We start from the raw sequence: 18,394 nt of genomic DNA, 5'->3' as shown, positions 1-18,394 counted from the left end.
GTGTTGGCCTGGTATGTTAATAGATTAGTTTTAGAAATCTTAGGTGAAATAATGATATCTGTCTGGTACTGTGAACAATTAAGTCGCTAAACAAACATTTGAGCCCATGATCAGGACCTCCAACCTTGTAATGGACAGTCACACTCTATCCATGGAGATATTTGATCATCAACTATAGACCAAGTTCAGATCTGCTCAATGATCAACCCTAAAATCACACATATCAATATCCATATCCCTACCACATTCCATGGGTATTTCGACAGAACAAGAATGCTGCTGTGTTTCTGCTCGAAGAATTATAGTGTCGGAATGGAAAACATTTTATAAAATAGATTCATGTTTATATGTAGAAGGAGCCGTTTCTACCTGTGAAGCCAGGCCTAATTAGAGCCATGCATCAACTATTTTGGCCTAATCTTTCTGAAATTTAACATGATGGTTTAAAAAGTTTCCAAGGTCAAGGTCACAATTACTAGAAATAGACCGTGGGAGGTATGGTCCATATCTTGGAATCCAAAAGACTAATCTTTGTGAATTTGACACTGATGACACTGACACTGGTATTTATATGTGCGATAGGGGTTTAAAAGGTGTGTAGGGTCAAGGTCACCGTTACTTAAAATGTTATATACTATAACTTTGGATTTGATTTTTATATTTCTTAATTAATTGACAGGGATGTACAGTTCCACAGGCCAAATACAGGGGATAGTAGATTTGATGTTAGCGCTATTGATAAGTTTCAATATTTACTATGAATTTAGGTCAACCTATAGTTGGACTTTTCAAAATTAATCTGTGGGATAGCATTCTAAATGCATAATTCTTTATCATAGATGTGTCAACATTACAGGGTTCGAAATTTACTCTTATTTACACGCAATTTGCGTCAGGATTTTGAGATTTGCGTTTTGATATGGGTTCCAAAACGAAAATACTTGCGTCTGGTATTTTACTGCAGCATGTGTGTATAAATTGTGTCAATATTTCCGGATCATCGATCTATTTGTAACATGTGCCGGTCTATGGTCAGGACCCGTCGATGTGCCGATCAAAACATANGATGTGTCAGCGTTTACATGACAATGAGTCTTACAGATGTGTCAACATTTACATGACAATGTGTCTTACATAATTATGTGTCAACATTTACATGACAATGAGTCTAACAGATGTGTCAACATTTACATGACAATGAGTCTAACAGATGTGTCAACATTTACATGACAATGTGTCTTACATATGTGTCAACATTTACATGACAATGTGTCAACATTTACATGACAATGTGTCTTACAGATGTGTCAACANATAAGTTGGTCTTGAAACAAATTTAATAAACTGCTTTTTATCTTGCTTTGGTCGATTTCATGGGGTGATGAATTGAGTTCAAATTTAATTTGTTTCATGACCAACTCAATTCATCACCCCATGAAATCGACCAAAGCAAGATTCAATCCTTAAATGAATTTGTTACCTTGTTGATGGCACTGTGCTTGTTATTATTACATTGATACTATTGATGGCACTGTGCTTGTTATTATTACATTGATACTATTGTTGGCACTGTGCTTGTTATTATTACATTATGATCAGAAGAGTTCCTTCCCTTATTCCTTTTGACGCCACATGCCTGGGAAGGAACTCTTTCCATCATGATTTATACACAGATATGTGGTGTCTAAAGGAATAAGGGAAGGAACTCTTCCCATCATGAATTATACACAGACATGTGGCATCTAAATAAATAAGGGAAGGAACTCTTCCCATCATCATTTATACACAGACATGTGGCGTCAAAAGGAATAAGGGAAGGAACTCTTCCCATCATGATTTATGCACAGACATGTGGCATCTAAAGGAATAATGAAAGGAACTCTTCCCATCATGATTTATACACAGACATGTGGTATCTAAAGGAATAATGGAAGGAACTCTTCCCATCATGATTTATACGCAGACATGTGGCATCTAAAGGAATAAGGGAAGGAACTCTTCCCATCATGATTTATACACAGATATGTGGCGTCAAAAGGAATAAGGGAAGGAACACTTCCCATCATGATTTATACACAGACATGTGGCGTCAAAAGGAATAAGGGAAGGAACACTTCCCATCATGATTTATACACAGACATGTGGCATCTAAAGGAATAAGGGAAGGAACACTTTCCATTATGATTTTTACACAGACATGTGGCGTCTTAAGGAATAAGTAAGAGAACTCTTCCCATCATGATTTATACACAGACATGTGGTGTCTAAAGGAATAAGGGAAGGAACTCTTCCCATCATGATTTATACACAGACATGTGGTGTCTAAAGGAATAAGGGAAGGAACTCTTCCCATCATGATTTATACACAGACATGTGGTGTCTAAAGGAATAAGGGAAGGAACTCTTCCCATCATGATTTATACACAGACATGTGGTGTCTAAAGGAATAAGGGAAGGAACTCTTCCCATCATGATTTATACACAGACATGTGGTGTCTAAAGGAATAAGGGAAGGAACTCTTCCCATCATGATTTATACACAGACATGTGGTGTCTAAAGGAATAAGGGAAGGAACTCTTCCCATCATGATTTATACACAGACATGTGGTGTCTAAAGGAATAAGGGAAGGAACTCTTCCCATCATGATTTATACACAGACATGTGGTGTCTAAAGGAATAAGGGAAGGAACTCTTCCCATCATGATTTATACACAGACATGTGGTGTCTAAAGGAATAAGGGAAGGAACTCTTCCCATCATGATTTATACACAGACATGTGGTGTCTAAAGGAATAAGGGAAGGAACTCTTCCCATCATGATTTATACACAGACATGTGGTGTCTAAAGGAATAAGGGAAGGAACTCTTCCCATCATGATTTATACACAGACATGTGGTGTCTAAAGGAATAAGGGAAGGAACTCTTCCCATCATGATTTATACACAGACATGTGGTGTCTAAAGGAATAAGGGAAGGAACTCTTCCCATCATGATTTATACACAGACATGTGGTGTCTAAAGGAATAAGGGAAGGAACTCTTCCCATCATGATTTATACACAGACATGTGGTGTCTAAAGGAATAAGGGAAGGAACTCTTCCCATCATGATTTATACACAGACATGTGGTGTCTAAAGGAATAAGGGAAGGAACTCTTCCCATCATGATTTATACACAGACATGTGGTGTCTAAAGGAATAAGGGAAGGAACTCTTCCCATCATGATTTATACACAGACATGTGGTGTCTAAAGGAATAAGGGAAGGAACTCTTCCCATCATGATTTATACACAGACATGTGGTGTCTAAAGGAATAAGGGAAGGAACTCTTCCCATCATGATTTATACACAGACATGTGGTGTCTAAAGGAATAAGGGAAGGAACTCTTCTGATCATAAGTTAAACTCAGACATGTAGGCCCCTTTTGCGTATCTGGTTCAACCAGTTAGTCTGTTTTTAAATTTAACATTTTTGTGAAAATGCAGGCCTTGCAAGGCTTTGTCAAGACTCGCCCGAAAGCAGCATTAGATTAATAGGTCAACTCTGGTCTGTCTGGTTCAACAATTTGGATCGCAATAAACATGCGGTCGTGGTATCATAGGGACAAGGGAAGCAGGTGTTGGCCTGGTATGTTAATTAATTTATGCTATATTAGCATATATATCCTAGCCATTTTTATTTTTGCTATGTCTGCCCATGTGTATGTTAGGCTCTGGCTATTTAACTAATCAGACAATTTTTATATTTGCTATGTCTTCCCATGTGTAAGTTAGGCTCTGGCTATTTAACTAATCAGACAATTTTTATATTTGCTATGTCTGTTCATGTGTATGTTAGGGTCTGGCAATTTAACTAATCAGACAATTTTTATATTTGCTATGTCTGTTCATGTGTATGTTAGGCTCTGGCTATTTAACTAATCCGACTTGTCACAAGAGATGTATTCTTTCTGCAGTATTTGATGTATAGTAATATATTAATGCATGTGATATTATTGGCCATTTGATAACTATGTAGCAGGACTGGACTGGTTTGATTGTCGGCGACTAGGTAGCTCACTCGGAGGAGCATCCCTCTAGAGTTTGGAAGGTCTTGGGTTAGAATGCCAGTCTGGCAACACATTTCTCTTTCTCCTATTTCAAAATTGGCAAGATTGCCAATCCTTGTTTCAAGCACTGAGTGAATGCTTGGCAGAGAGATACCCACACCAGGGGTTGTAAATATTTGTGTCTTTGGGGCCGAAGTCTTAGGGAAGATGGAGGAATGTAGCGGGACTAGACTGGGTGGATTGTTGGCAACCAGGTAGCTCAATTGGTAGAGCATCTGTCTAGAGTTTGGAGGGTCCCGGGTTGGACTCCTGGTCTGGCTGTTCTCTATCTCCTATATTACACATATTGTAGGTGGTATCTACCGTTAAGTCTATATCAGTATGTTTCAGAAATACTATGTAAAACTAACCCATTTTACTAATCTGGTTTTGTTTTAAAACTGGTATGACAGGAAAAAATAAGTTATTGCTACACGATGTCAAGACATTTTCAGCCTACTTCACGCAGCATCATTTGGATTACCCTGTACTGTCGGTAACAGGTACCTAGTGTAGATAGGCTGTTAAAAAATGTAACTTCTGGTCAATATCAGGGTACAAGGTAGACTGTTAGATATGAATCTGTTTTAAGTACGTGTTTTGTACTGGAGTCGAGCCAACCTTTAGCTCTTTAGTTAGGTAAATACAGGTATAAAAAACAACTATTATTGCATTAGTTTGTACAATATCTTATCAAAGCCAAAACAAAGAAATTTTGTGTTTGGGTGTAACATATTTAATTCAGTATTATGGTTCAGTTCGTGTATAAATAAACAGTAGACACTGTGGTCAGGACTAATGGTTCAGTTTTAGTATATAGCACACTGGTACTGTTTAATTCAGGAAATATTATTTAACTTTAGAGTACCGATTCGTGCGATACAACGATCAAGTCCAGTGGAGAGGACCTATAGAGGTCCTGTACTGGAAACTAACTAAGTAACTCTAAGTAACTATAACACGCTTGTGCCATCTATGAAAAGTCTGTTTAATACTTACTGTGTCATTAATATAATGATTATTTACATGATTTTGATCTTTAAAATAAAATTTGGTATATTATAAAACAAACAATTAATTTGCTGTCATTTGTTTTTTTACATTTTTTTTTACCTTTTCAACATTTTTAATGTATGATGTATATCTCCTTTTCTACAGTGTTATTTTACCCAACATGATATGGGCTGTTAAACTATGCAAAAAAATAAATCTATTAGCTTAGGTATTATCCCATATGACCCAATTTTTATGTAAGAAAAATCCTGTAGAGGTTGACAATTATAGGGGAGAGAAATTACTTGGTGACAGCCTGGTAAATTGATATAACATTGACACCAGCAGCTGATTGTACCTATGTCTGACAGAAATATGATATTGGTGTGCCACGTGTGGTGGTTTAAGTCAAGATAGACATCTTAATCTAACACTCTATGACACTATATACTGAGGTAAAGAAAGGAAGACCTACTTTCACTGAATCAATCATAGTCACATGAACAAGAGAACTTGTCCATGGCTACCATACAGTACAGTATTGTTTAGCCTGGTGAACTCTTGGGTTACCATTACTGTAGGGAACCTAGCAGTTCTATCAATCAATAAAGCCCAGAAATTGTCCTTTTCAGCAGGTGATTATTGTGATTACATATACGAGATGTGAAGTGAAAATGCCAGGGAAATTTTATAACTACTTGATAGATGTTTAAATTTTACAAATAGCGGATCCCTGAACTACATCTCAAATTGCCTGCAATTTAACAGGCGTACACTTAACTCTATGATTCCTACCTGGGACTGTCATTAAACTAACTGATGGATTCTAACTGTACAGTGTAATTGAGCGATCTTTTTCATCTTTCTATTTTTGTGAGTTATTTTCAAAGAAAAACTGAAAGTGAGTCCATCCTTTAAGATATATAACATCCATTTGCTACAGGTTGTGATTATTTGTAATTTCATGACAAAAAAGGTCATCTAATGTTGAGGGAGTGAATTCTCTATCAGTGTGGAGTAGGGTGTCACCGTGTGTGACTGTCCAAGATGGAGCTCCTGCAGTATATAGACAAAAACACATCAAAAGTCACTCGTATAGATGGATTATATTATCTGGAACAGTTTAAGGTATAGCAGATGTGACATCTGGTTTGTTTCATTATATAGTCTTAAATAATTTAAGATTGATGGTATAAATAATAACAGATTTGACATCTGTTAAATTATATTAGATTATAAGATTGATGGTATACATAATATTAGATTTGACATTTGTTTAATTAGATTAGATTATAAGATTGATGGTTTAAGAAATAATAGATTTGACATCTGTTAAATTAGATGATATTTTAAGATTGATGGTATAAGAAATAATATATTTGACATCTGTTAAATTAGTTTATATTATAAAATTGATGGTATAAGTAATAATAGATTTGACATCTGTTAAATTAGCTAATATTATAAGATTGATGGTGTCAGTCATAATAGATTTAACATCCGTTAAATTAGATTAAATTATCCTAAAAAGGTATGGTAAATCTAACATGTCTCTATGTAGATGATATAATCTCATATAATTTAAGATACAGATAGTAGTAGATCTGTTAAGATGGTTTACAGTATCATAGGGTATATCTTCTGGGCACATGTAAGTGTAGCTCTTTTTGTGGGAACATGATTTTTCCTCAAAGTGAAGATGGGTAATTATATATATGAAGAAAAATATAAACCACTGGCCTTAGTGAAACTGAGGTGGTGTTTGATCACAGAACGGCCTTGAATATTACACTAACTACATACAGGAACTTCTATCCATGTTTAGTTAGAATGATGACATGTATTTCCATGGCAATATGACTATTAAGCATGAAGCCAACAAGATTTGCAGCATTATTTTTGGCAGTTTATAAGTTACACAATTATTTTGGTGGTTTATACGATACATAGATTTTGTGGTTTAATTATTAAGTAAAAAATATTTTTGGTGGTTTGTATATGTGTTACAGTTCTTAAAATTAACATAATACGTAAATACATCTGTTGTGTAGTACAAATATATATACTTATACATTACAAAGTAGGTACATGTACTACAAACAAGCCTACACTACAGATGTATGTACTACAATTATTGAGACATTCTCAACCTGCTAAAGGCCAAAACTAAATTCGTCTGAGATATTATGCTCCAATGATCCTTAACATGGGCAGATTGGTCGAGTGGTTAACACTCTGACCTTTTACGCAGGCGGCCGGGGTTCGATCCCCGAAGTTGTCTTACACATTGATATTCAGAGAAAGTGTTTTTCTGCTGCCCACACAACTCCCAACAACCAAGGTGGAGTATACATTGATCTGGGGTGGATGTTGCGTTATCTGTGCTGTAGCATTCAAGTGAGGTGACACTATAAATGATGCTGTTGGAAGCACGGTCCCACTACAAACAGAACACATGACATCTCCAGCACACACGCAGGCATACACACATAGGGAGATATTAGCCAGGTGGCATATGACTAGTAGTTAGCGCCTGATAAGGCAGCTCCTGCGAATTCCTCAAAATTGTATTGATTAATGTATATGCTAATTGTATTAATTGTATACCTATGTACTATAAAGCATTTTAGAGTGGCTTATGTTAGCTAGATAGGGCGATATATCAAATGTTGTATATTATTATTAACAGTGATTTTTTTAGTTGATTTGAAGTTGATAATGACTAGCTAGTCATCTATCTGGTTGACCGAGACATTTTGAAAGAAATCACAATTTCTTCAAATAAATTCAAATGTTGAACAGATGTGTCTGTCATTGCTCTAATCTGATGTTTTATTTTAATTCTTTATATAAAAAAGAAATCTAAGATGGAGATCGAATTTCTGGTTAGTGGAAACATTTCAACGTCTTGTCTAGAAAAGATAACAGATTAGAAATACAGGCCCAATGGCATCTTGTTTTCCACTTTAATACCTTTACAGTATGATACTTTTACAAACAGATCCAGATACCAGTGTACATTGTAATAACTATTGTCATAAATTTGTATTCGACTGTAAAATTAGACAATCTTACCTTGAGGCCTGCCACGTTTACCTGGAATGGAAGGCCTCGTAGCCTTATGTACCTGTGATACAGGGTGTGTACAGTTTGTTATCAGTGTCCTCTGTACACTACCTGACCTACGCTTGTCCCAGACTTGTTTCAACATTATTTTCGTTGACAAGTAAGGTATGAGGTCAATTTACCTGCATTTTCTGGTACTATATCAACATAATTAACTGAAAAGGAATGCAGAATATTCAGATGTTAAGAGTGATCAGGCTGAGTGTGCACACTGTGAGATAGCTGTACTTGTCCGATACCTGTGGTATACGTGCTGGGATCTACTCTGTCCAGGTGTTATTGGAATACAGTACAGTTTAAAGTACTGCTTTCATCTTGAAACCTTTCTCCTTGTCTGTTGCAAGCCATGTTTAATTGTCTATTGTGCTTCTGAAGAAGGAAGACAGGAAGTTACAGACACTACCATACCTTTAAGTAACACGTGTAGATTTGAAAGAGCATGTCAGCCACCACAGTATTAACCCAGGCCACAAACGACCCAGTGTCTCTCTATGTAAGTACGACCAGCAATACGACCAAGTGCCTCTCTATGTAAGTACGACTAGCAATATGCCCAAGTGTCTCTATGTAAGTACGACCAGCAATACGACCAAGTGTCAAGAGCTATGTAAATACGACCAAGTGTCTCTCTATATGTAAATACCACCAGCAATACAACCAAGTGTCTCTCTATGTAAATACGACCAGCAAAACGACCAAGTGTCTCTCTATGTAAGTACGCCCAAGTGTCTCTCTATGTAAATACGACAAGCAATACGAACAAGGGTCTCTCTATGTAAGTACAACCAGCAATACGACCAAGTGTCTCTCTATTTAAGTCCGACCAGCAATACAACCAAGTGTCTCTCTATGTAAGTCCGACCAGCAAGACGACCAAGTGTCTCTCTATTTAAGTACGACCAGCAATACAACCAAGTGTCTCTCTATGTAAATACGACCTATGGTCTCTCTATGTAAGTACGACCAGCAATATGACCAAGCGTCTCTCTATGTAAATACGACCAAGTGTCTCTCTATCTCTCTATGTAAGTACGACCAGCAATACAACCAAGTGTCTCTCTATGTAAGTCCGACCAAGTGTCTCTCTATGTAAGTACGACTAGCAATATGACCAAGTGTCTCTCTATGTAAATACGACTAGTGGGATCTACTCTGTCCAGGTGTTATTGGACTACAGTACAGTTTAAAGTACTGCTTTCATCTTAAAACCTTTCTCCTTGTCTGTTGCAAGCCATGTTTAATTGTCTATTGTGCTTCTGAAGAAGGAAGACAGGAAGTTACAGACCCTACCAAACCTTTAAGTAACACGTGTAGATTTGAAAGAGCATGCCAGCCACCACAGTATTAACCCAGGCCACAAACGACCCAGTGTCTCTCTATGTAAGTACGACCATCAATACGACCAAGTGTCTCTCTATGTAAATACGACCTATGGTCTCTCTATGTAAGTACGACCAGCAATATGACCAAGTGTCTCTCTAGGTAAGTTCGACCAAGTGGCTCTCTATGTAAGTACGACTAGCAATATGTCCAAGTGTCTCTATGTAAGTACGACCAGCAATACGACCAAGTGCCTCTCTATGTAAGTACGACCAGCAATACGACCAAGTGCCTCTCTATGTAAGTACGACCAGCAATACGACCAAGTGTCAAGAGCTATGTAAATACGACCAAGTGTCTCTCTATATGTAAATACCACCAGCAATACAACCAAGTGTCTCTCTATGTAAGTACGACCTAGTGTCTCTCTATGTAAGTACGACCAGCAATACGACCAAGGGTCTCTCTATGTAAGTACAACCAGCAATACGACCAAGTGTCTCTCTATGTAAATACGACCAAGTATCTCTCTATGTAAGTACGACCTAGTGTCTCTCTATGTAAGTACGACCAGCAATATGACCAAGCGTCTCTCTATGTAAATACGACCAAGTGTCTCTCTATCTCTCTATGTAAGTACGACCAGCAATACGACCAAGGGTCTCTCTATGTAAGTACGACCAGCAATATGACCAAGTGTCTCTCTATGTAAATACGACAAGCAGTACGAACAAGTGTCTCTCCATGTAAGTACGACCAGCAATACGACCAAGTGTCAAGAGCTATGTAAATACGACCAAGTGTCTCTCTATGTAAATACGACAAGCAGTACGAACAAGTGTCTCTCCATGTAAGTACGACCAGCAATACGCCCAAGTGTCTCTCTATGTAAATACGACAAGCAGTACGAACAAGTGTCTCTCCATGTAAGTACGACCAGCAATACGCCCAAGTGTCTCTCTATGTAAGTACGACTAGCAATATGCCCAAGTGTCTCTATGTAAGTACGACCAGCAATACGACCAAGGGTCTCTCTATGTAAATACGACCAGCAATATGACCAAGTGTCTCTCTATGTAAGTACGACCAGCCATACGACCAAGTGTCTCTCTATTTAAGTACGACCAGCAATACAACCAAGTGTCTCTCTATGTAAGTACGACCAGCCATACGACCAAGTGTCTCTCTATTTAAGTACGACTAGCAATATGACCAAGTGTCTCTCTATGTAAATACGACCAAGTGTCTCTCTATGTAAGTACGACTAGCAATACAACCAAGTGTCTCTATGTAAATACGACCAAGTGTCTCTCTATGTAAATACGACCAAGAGTGTCTCTATGTAAGTACGACCAGCACAATGACCAAGTGTTTTTAGTACAACCTAGTCTAATATGTATGTCAGTACAGTAGAATGTCTGTTTATGTAAGTACGACAGAGTATTATTGTCTTTGAAAGTATGTCCCAATCTCTATGTAATGACGACCCAATCTCTATGTTAGTACGACCAAGTATAAATCTAATAGTAAATACGACTCAGTGTCGGTCAATGTCAGAACAGTCGAGTATTAGTCTTTTTGTCGGTAAAATCAAATAATATGTCAGTCTATGTAAGAAGAACTCTACATATTGCCGGAGTTAGATTATTAGAGGATTAATCCTTGCTGGAGGCATAGTATTCTAGGATTTCTACCACAATACGCTGTGTTATATTCCACTCTAAGATCATTGTATAAACATGCAGACTGTTGAATAAATATGAGTTATACACCACACGTGGTATATCACCTTCCGTAGTTTTGATTGGTCGAGAAGATGGACCTGGACCTGACGACTTTTTCAAGCGCTTTTTGCCGCGTGTTGTTCTGTTTACGTCTGCTGCTGTCAACATCCGGTAAATGTTGGTGACTTTTGTGAGGTTATGCGATGGGAAAAGGGGGTTATTACGTCAATACCAAAAGATGGTGATGCTTAAAGATTTGATCGCTAGTTTCAGGCAAAATTGCTACAGACGCTCGATATCGTTTCGACGCCATACCGTCGCATGTCCAGGTAGTGAAACCCAGAGACGTAATATATATATGTCTCTAGCTGTAAAGTTTAACCATAGAACCTCACGAAGAAACGTCCCAGGCCTATGGTTTTGGCCATTGACAACGATTAGTTCGTCTTCATGACTTGGCAGGAGGCAGACTTCGTACGATATGCTTACGCTCATATAGTCTGTGGTTAATTTATATTAATTAATGCAATATTGCATACTCTCAATATTCAAAGTCGTTCATCTATTTTATTTTTTCACAAAGTTGTTGCCGAAACATTAATTTTGAAAATTATTGAATTTGTAAAAAAAAAAAGTCATTTTGAATATTAATGACTGACTTTTTACATATGGGTCATATCACTACGCCAGCCTTGTCAACAAAATGTGTGTATGCTCAGGATATACTCCAGCTGTTTCCGACTGAGATTGTGGTAGAAACAGATCACACGACTCGTGGTTGTTGAGTATGGTATTTATTTCATTCTCGTTAGTTATTTTTCAAAAGTTACTAAAAGACACTCGCTAAAGCTTGTGTCTTTTGTAACTTTTGATAATTAACTAACTCGAGTGAAATAAATACCATATTCAGCAACCACTCGTTGTGTAACCTCTATATATTCTGGCTGGAGTTGAAGTATTGTAGGATATATCCTGGCTGGAGTTGGAGTATTATAGGATATATTCTGGCTGGAGTTGGAGTATTATAAGATATATCCTGGCTGGAGTTTGAGTATTATAGGATATATTCTGGCTGGAGTTATAGTATTATAGGATATATTCTGGCTTGAGTTGGAGTATTATAGGATATATTCTGGCTGGAGTTGGAGTATTATAGGATATATTCTGGCTGGAGTTATAAGATTTTATCAGGAAATACGTTTGACTATGACTAGATCCTTATAATGACCGTATTTCTGCAGGTTTACTTTGTGTTTATACCTGAACACTGGGTAGTTCACTTCTGTATGTTATACAGTATGGACAGTAAAGATTTCACAAAGTTCTTATCAATGTCATCCAAAGACACTTTAGTGTTGACTCACACAAATCCACTCGTTCATTGTATCAGCTTTACTTGTACAAAAGCTTTTATTTGTAAGGATAAAATGCACAAACACGACTATTTGTAATATAAACAGATAAAAGGGGACATGTAGCGATGGTTTCATAAAAATATGTTAACTAGGATTTTAGAAAATAACCTGAATTATGTTTTCAAACTGTAACAATACTGCAAGTAACAAAGTATCCCGAGTGTAAAACTAGTATCATCAGTTGTAACAAAAGAATTCATTTCATGTCTTAAGCCTTTACATGTATAAAATATATACAATTTATTGTAGCCCCTACATTACTGAGTTTGTATTGTGACAGGTGTGGGGAGGATTATAAGTCAACTATTGCTCTACACTCATTGTAACACATGCTGTACTTAGGCTTAATTGTATACAACAATCTGTTAACATAATATTTGACCATTTTATTTTGTGGCTGGTTGCATTTTATTATACAAGTATATGTCACCATATGCAACATACTGATTTCCATCATCTTTTTAAGTAGCCAAAGGGTCATATTTCACCTACTGTTTCTTATACTGAGTGTCCAAAAGTAATGATCATGTCACCTTACACTGACAGTCCAATGGTCATGTCCCTCACCTTATACTAACAGTCCAATTGTCATGTCCCTCGCCTTATACTAACAATCCTAAAGTTATGTCCCTCACCTTACACTGACAGTCCTTAGGTCATGTCCCTCACCTTACACTGACAGTCATAAGGTCATGTCCCTCACCTTACACTGACAGTCCAATGGTCATGTCCCTCACTTTACACTAACTTATACTGACAGTCCTAAAGTCATGTCCCTCACCTTACACTAACTTATACTGACAGTCCTAAAGTCATGTCCCTCACCTTACACTGACAGTCCTAAAGTCATGTCCCTCACCTTACACTGACAGTCCTAAAGTCATGTCCCTCACCTTACACTGACAATCCTAAAGTCATGTCCCTCACCTTACACTGACAATCCTAAGGTCATGTCCCTCACACTTACAGTTCTAAGGTTGACCCTCACCATCTTTCAATGACAATCCTAATGCCTTGTGTCTTGCATGCTAAACAAATTTCCTCAGATCACAAAACTTTAATGAAGAGACTCAAATTGTGCATGTTTTGGTTCATTATATAAAAAAATATCCTTTGTAAAATTTGCATGTCAGTTCAAGGTGTAATTATTATAAATTGTTCAAAAACAATTTCCTGGTGTTAAAGTTGTAAGTACAATTAAAAAGAAAGGTAATTTTTTCTTCTAGTGTGTTACAGTTCTTACAAAGACAAAGATGCAAAGGATTTTTCTGAAGCTCTGTCTGTTAAGATGTGGCAGATATGATTATTTATTCTTAGTTTTGTTATCAGTTATGTTTGTTCAGATTTTAGTAATAACAAAAATAGGATTCTTCTGTATAGTTATTCTTACTTTATGGATACATTTTCTATTTTTGTCAATGATATACATTTTATCAAAGGATCTGTTTAAAATTTCCTATCAATTTAAAGATTTTCATCAAACCTTTTTATCCAACTTTATTTTTAGCATGACAGGAGTCATGCTTAAATTGTATGTTTTAAAATTGCTTTACTAAGTTTGATCTATATTTGGTATATAAACTGTATATAAACTATCATGCATATGTTTATACAGTAAGAAAGACGGTCCCTAACTGACTTACACTGACAGTCCTAAAGTCATGTCCCTCACCTTACACTGATAGTCCTAAAGTCATGTCCCTCACCTTACACTAACTTATACTGACACTCCTAAAGTCATGTCCCTCACCTTACACTAACTTATACTGACAGTCCTAAAGTCATGTCCCTCACCTTACTCTGACAGTCCTAAAGTCATGTCCCTCACCTTCCACTAACTTATACTGACAGTCTTAAAGTCATGTCCCTCACCCTACACTAACTTATACTGACAGTCCTAAAGTCATATCCCTCACCTTACACTGACAGTCCTAAAGTCATGTCCCTCACCTTACACTGACAGTCCTAAAGTCATGTCCATCACCTTACACTGACAGTCCTAAAGTCATGTCCCTCCCCTTACACTGACAGTCCTAAAGTCATGTCCCTCACCTTACACTAACTTATACTGATAGTCTTAAAGTCATATCACTCACCTTGCACTGACAGTCTTAAAGTCATATCACTCACCATCTTATACTGACAGTCCACAGGGCATGTCCTTCACCTTGCACTGACATTCTTAAAGCCATATCACTCACCTTGCACTGACAGTCTTAAAGTCATATCACTCACCATCTTTTACTGACAGTCCACAGGTCATGTCCCTCACCTTGCACTGACAGTCCTGAGGTCATGTCCTTCACCTTGCACTGACTTATAATGACAGTCCTAAAGTCATGTCCCTCACCTTACACTGACAGTCCTGAGGTCATGTCCCTCACCAACTTACACTAACAGTCAATAGGTCATGTCCCTCACCTTCCACTGGCAGTCTTTAGTCCAAAATCGAAATATTTCAACCTTTTTTTCACCCTTGACCTTGGTACATATCAAGTGATGAAATACAGGTTTCTTGGACATATCATTGTCAAATAGTATAGTGTCTTGGTAGTACCAGTGGTAAAGAGGGACTGTCTTGGTAGTACCAGTGGTAAAGAGGGACTGTCTTGGTAGTACCAGTGGTAAATAGGGACTGTCTTGGTAGTACCAGTGGTAAAGAGGGACTGTCTTGGTAGTACCAGTGGTAAACAGGGACTGTCTTGGTAGTACCAGTGGTAAAGAGGGACTGTCTTGGTAGTACCAGTGGTAAAGAGGGACTGTCTTGGTAGTACCAGTGGTAAATAGGGACTGTCTTGGTAGTACCAGTGGTAAACATGTACTGTTTTGGTAGTACCAGTGATAAACATGGACAGTCTTGGTAGTACCAGTGGTAAAGAGGGACTGTCTTGGCAGTACCAGCGGTAAACAGGAAGTCTTGGTAGTACCAGCGATAAACATGGACAGTCTTGGTAGTACCAGTGGTAAACAGGGACTTTCTTGGTAGTACCAGCAATGAACAGGAACTCGTGGTAGTACCAGTGGTAAACATGGACAGTCTTGGTAGTACCAGTGATAAACATGGACAGTCTAAGTAGTACCAGTGATAAACATGGACAGTCTTGGTAGTACCAGTGGTAAAAAGGGACTGTCTTGGTAGTACCAGTGGTAAAGAGGGACTGTCTTGTAGTACCAGTGGTAAACAGGTACTGTTTTGGTAGTACCAGTGATAAATATGGACAGCCTTGGTTGTACCAGTGGTAAACATGGACAGTCTTGGTAGTACCAGTGGTAAAAAGGGACTGTCTTGGTAGTACCAGCGATAAACAGGAAATCTTGGTAGTATCAGTGGTAAACATGGACAGTCTTGGTAGTACCAGTGATAAACATGGACAGTCTTGGTAGTACCAGGGGTAAACAGGAAGTCTTGGTAGTACCAGCGGAAAAGAGGGACTGTCTTGGTAGTACCAGTGATAAATATGGACAGTCTTGGTTGTACCAGTGGTAAACAGGGACTGTCTTGGTAGTACCAGTGGTAAACAGGAAGTCTTGGTAGAACCATTGGAAAAGAGGGACTGTCTTGGTTAGTACCAGTGATAAACATGGACAGTCTTGTTGCACCAGTGGTAAACAGATACTGTCTTGGTAGTACCAGGAATAAACATGGACAGTCTTGTTGCACCAGTGGTAAACAGATACTGTCTTGGAAGTACCAGTGGTAAACAGGGTCTTTTTTGGTAGTACATGTACTAGTGGTAAACAAATATCACTTGGTAGAAACATATGTAAACAGGTACTGTCTTGGGAGTACCAGTGGTAAACATGGACAGTCTTGGTAGTACCAGTGGTAAACAGGGTCTTTTTTGGTAGTACATGTACTAGTGGTAAACAGATATCACTTGGTAGAAACATATGTAAACAGGTACTGTCTTGGTAGTACCAGTGGTAAACAGATACTGTCTTGGTAGTACCAGTGGTAAACAGATACTGTCTTGGTAGTACCAGTAATAAACATGGACAGTCTTGTTGCAACAGTAGTTAACAGATACTGTCTTGGTAGTACCAGTGGTAAACAGATACTGTCTTGGTAGTACCAGTGGTAAACAGGGACTTTCTTGGTAGTACCAGCAATGAACAGGAAGACGTGGTAGTACCAGTGGTAAACAGGTACTGTTTTGGTAGTACCAGTGATAAACATGGACAGTCTTGTTGCAACAGTGGTAAACAGATACTGTCTTGGTAGTACCAGTGGTAAACAGGGTCTTTTTTGGTAGTACATGATCTAGTGGTAAACAGATACTGTCTTGGTAGAAACAGATGTAAACAGGTACTGTCTTGGTAGTACCAGTGGTAAACAGGGACTTTCTTGGTTATACCAGCAGTAAACAGGAAGTCTTAGTAGTACCAGTGGAAAAGAGGGACTGTCTTGGTTAGTACCAGTAATAAGCATGGACAGTCTTGTTGCAACAGTGGTAAACAGATACTGGCTTGGTAGTACCATTGGTAAACAGTGTCTTTTTTGGTAGTACATGTACTAGTGGTAAACAGATACTGTCTTGGTAGAAACAGATGTAAACAGGTACTGTCTTGGTAGTACCAGTGGTAAACATGGACAGTCTTGTTGTAACAGTGGTAAACATGGACAGCCTTGGTAGTACCAGTGGTAAACACAGACAGCCTTGGTAGTACCATTGGTGAGCATGGACAGTCTTGATGTAACAGTGGTAAACACAGACAGTCTTGTTGTAACATTGGTAAACACAGACAGTCTTGTTGTAACATTGGTAAACACAGACTGTCTTGGTCGTACAAGTGGTAAACACAGCCAGTCTTGGAAGTACCAGTGGTAAACAGGAACAGTTTTGTTGTAGCAGTGGTAAAAATGGACAGTCTTGGTAATAATAGCGGTAAACAGGTATAGTCTTGGTAGTACCAGTGGTAAATATAGACAGTCTTGATGTAACAGTGGTAAACACAGACTGTCTTGTTGTAAAAGTGGTAAACACAAACAGGTAAAGAGGGACTGTTTTGGTAGTACCAGTGATAAACAGGTACTGTTTTGGTAGTACCAGTGATAAACATGGGCAGTCTGGGTAGTACCAGTGGTAAAGAGGGACTGTCTTGGTAGTACCAGTGGTAAACATGTACTGTTTTGGTAGTACCAGTGATAAATATGGACAGTCTTGGTAGTACCAGTGGTAAAGAGGGACTGTCTTGGAAGTACCAGTGGTAAAGAGGGACTGTCTTGGTAGTACCAGCGGTAAACAGGAAGTCTTGGTAGTACCAGTGGTAAACATGGACAGTCTTGGTAGTACCAGTGGTAAAGAGGGACTGTCTTGGTAGTACCAGTGGTAAACATGGACAGTCTTGGTAGTACCAGTGGTAAACAGGGACTTTCTTGGTAGTACCAGCAATGAACAGGAAGTCGTGGTAGTACCAGTGGTAAACATGGACTGTCTTGGTAGTACCAGTGATAAACATGGACAGTCTTGGTAGTACCCGTGATAAACATGGACACTCTTGGTTGTACCAGTGGTAAACAGGGACTTTTTTGGTAGTACCAGCAATGAACAGGAAGACGTGGTAGTACCAGTGGTAAACATGGACTGTTTTGGTAGTACCAGTGATAAACATGTACACTCTTGGTAGTACCAGTGGTAAACAGCGACTTTCTTGGTAGTACCAGCAATGAACAGGAACTCGTGGCAGTACCAGTGGTAAACATGGACAGTCGTGATAGTAACAG

At 38.2% G+C, this 18,394-nt stretch overlaps 1 protein-coding gene across 1 annotated transcript in view; it reads left to right on the top strand.

Annotated features, from left to right (window-relative positions):
* Nucleotides 1-6,102: 6,102 nt before the first annotated feature.
* The window catches only part of LOC110460303 (UTP--glucose-1-phosphate uridylyltransferase-like), a gene marked incomplete at its 3' end in the record, with an annotated part of 39,514 nt that continues 27,222 nt past the window's right edge, over nt 6,103-18,394 (top strand). The window contains exon 1 of the mRNA XM_021513131.1: nt 6,103-6,212. Within this exon, the coding sequence (XP_021368806.1) occupies nt 6,132-6,212 (81 nt within the window). The remainder of the gene's footprint in view (nt 6,213-18,394) is intronic.

This window comes from Mizuhopecten yessoensis, unplaced genomic scaffold (assembly GCF_002113885.1).
Source record: "Mizuhopecten yessoensis strain PY_sf001 unplaced genomic scaffold, ASM211388v2 scaffold10355, whole genome shotgun sequence".
Lineage (NCBI taxonomy): Eukaryota > Metazoa > Mollusca > Bivalvia > Pectinida > Pectinidae > Mizuhopecten > Mizuhopecten yessoensis.
The sequence above is the reverse complement of the archived record's forward strand: the minus strand, read 5'-3'. Positions and strand labels throughout refer to the sequence as shown.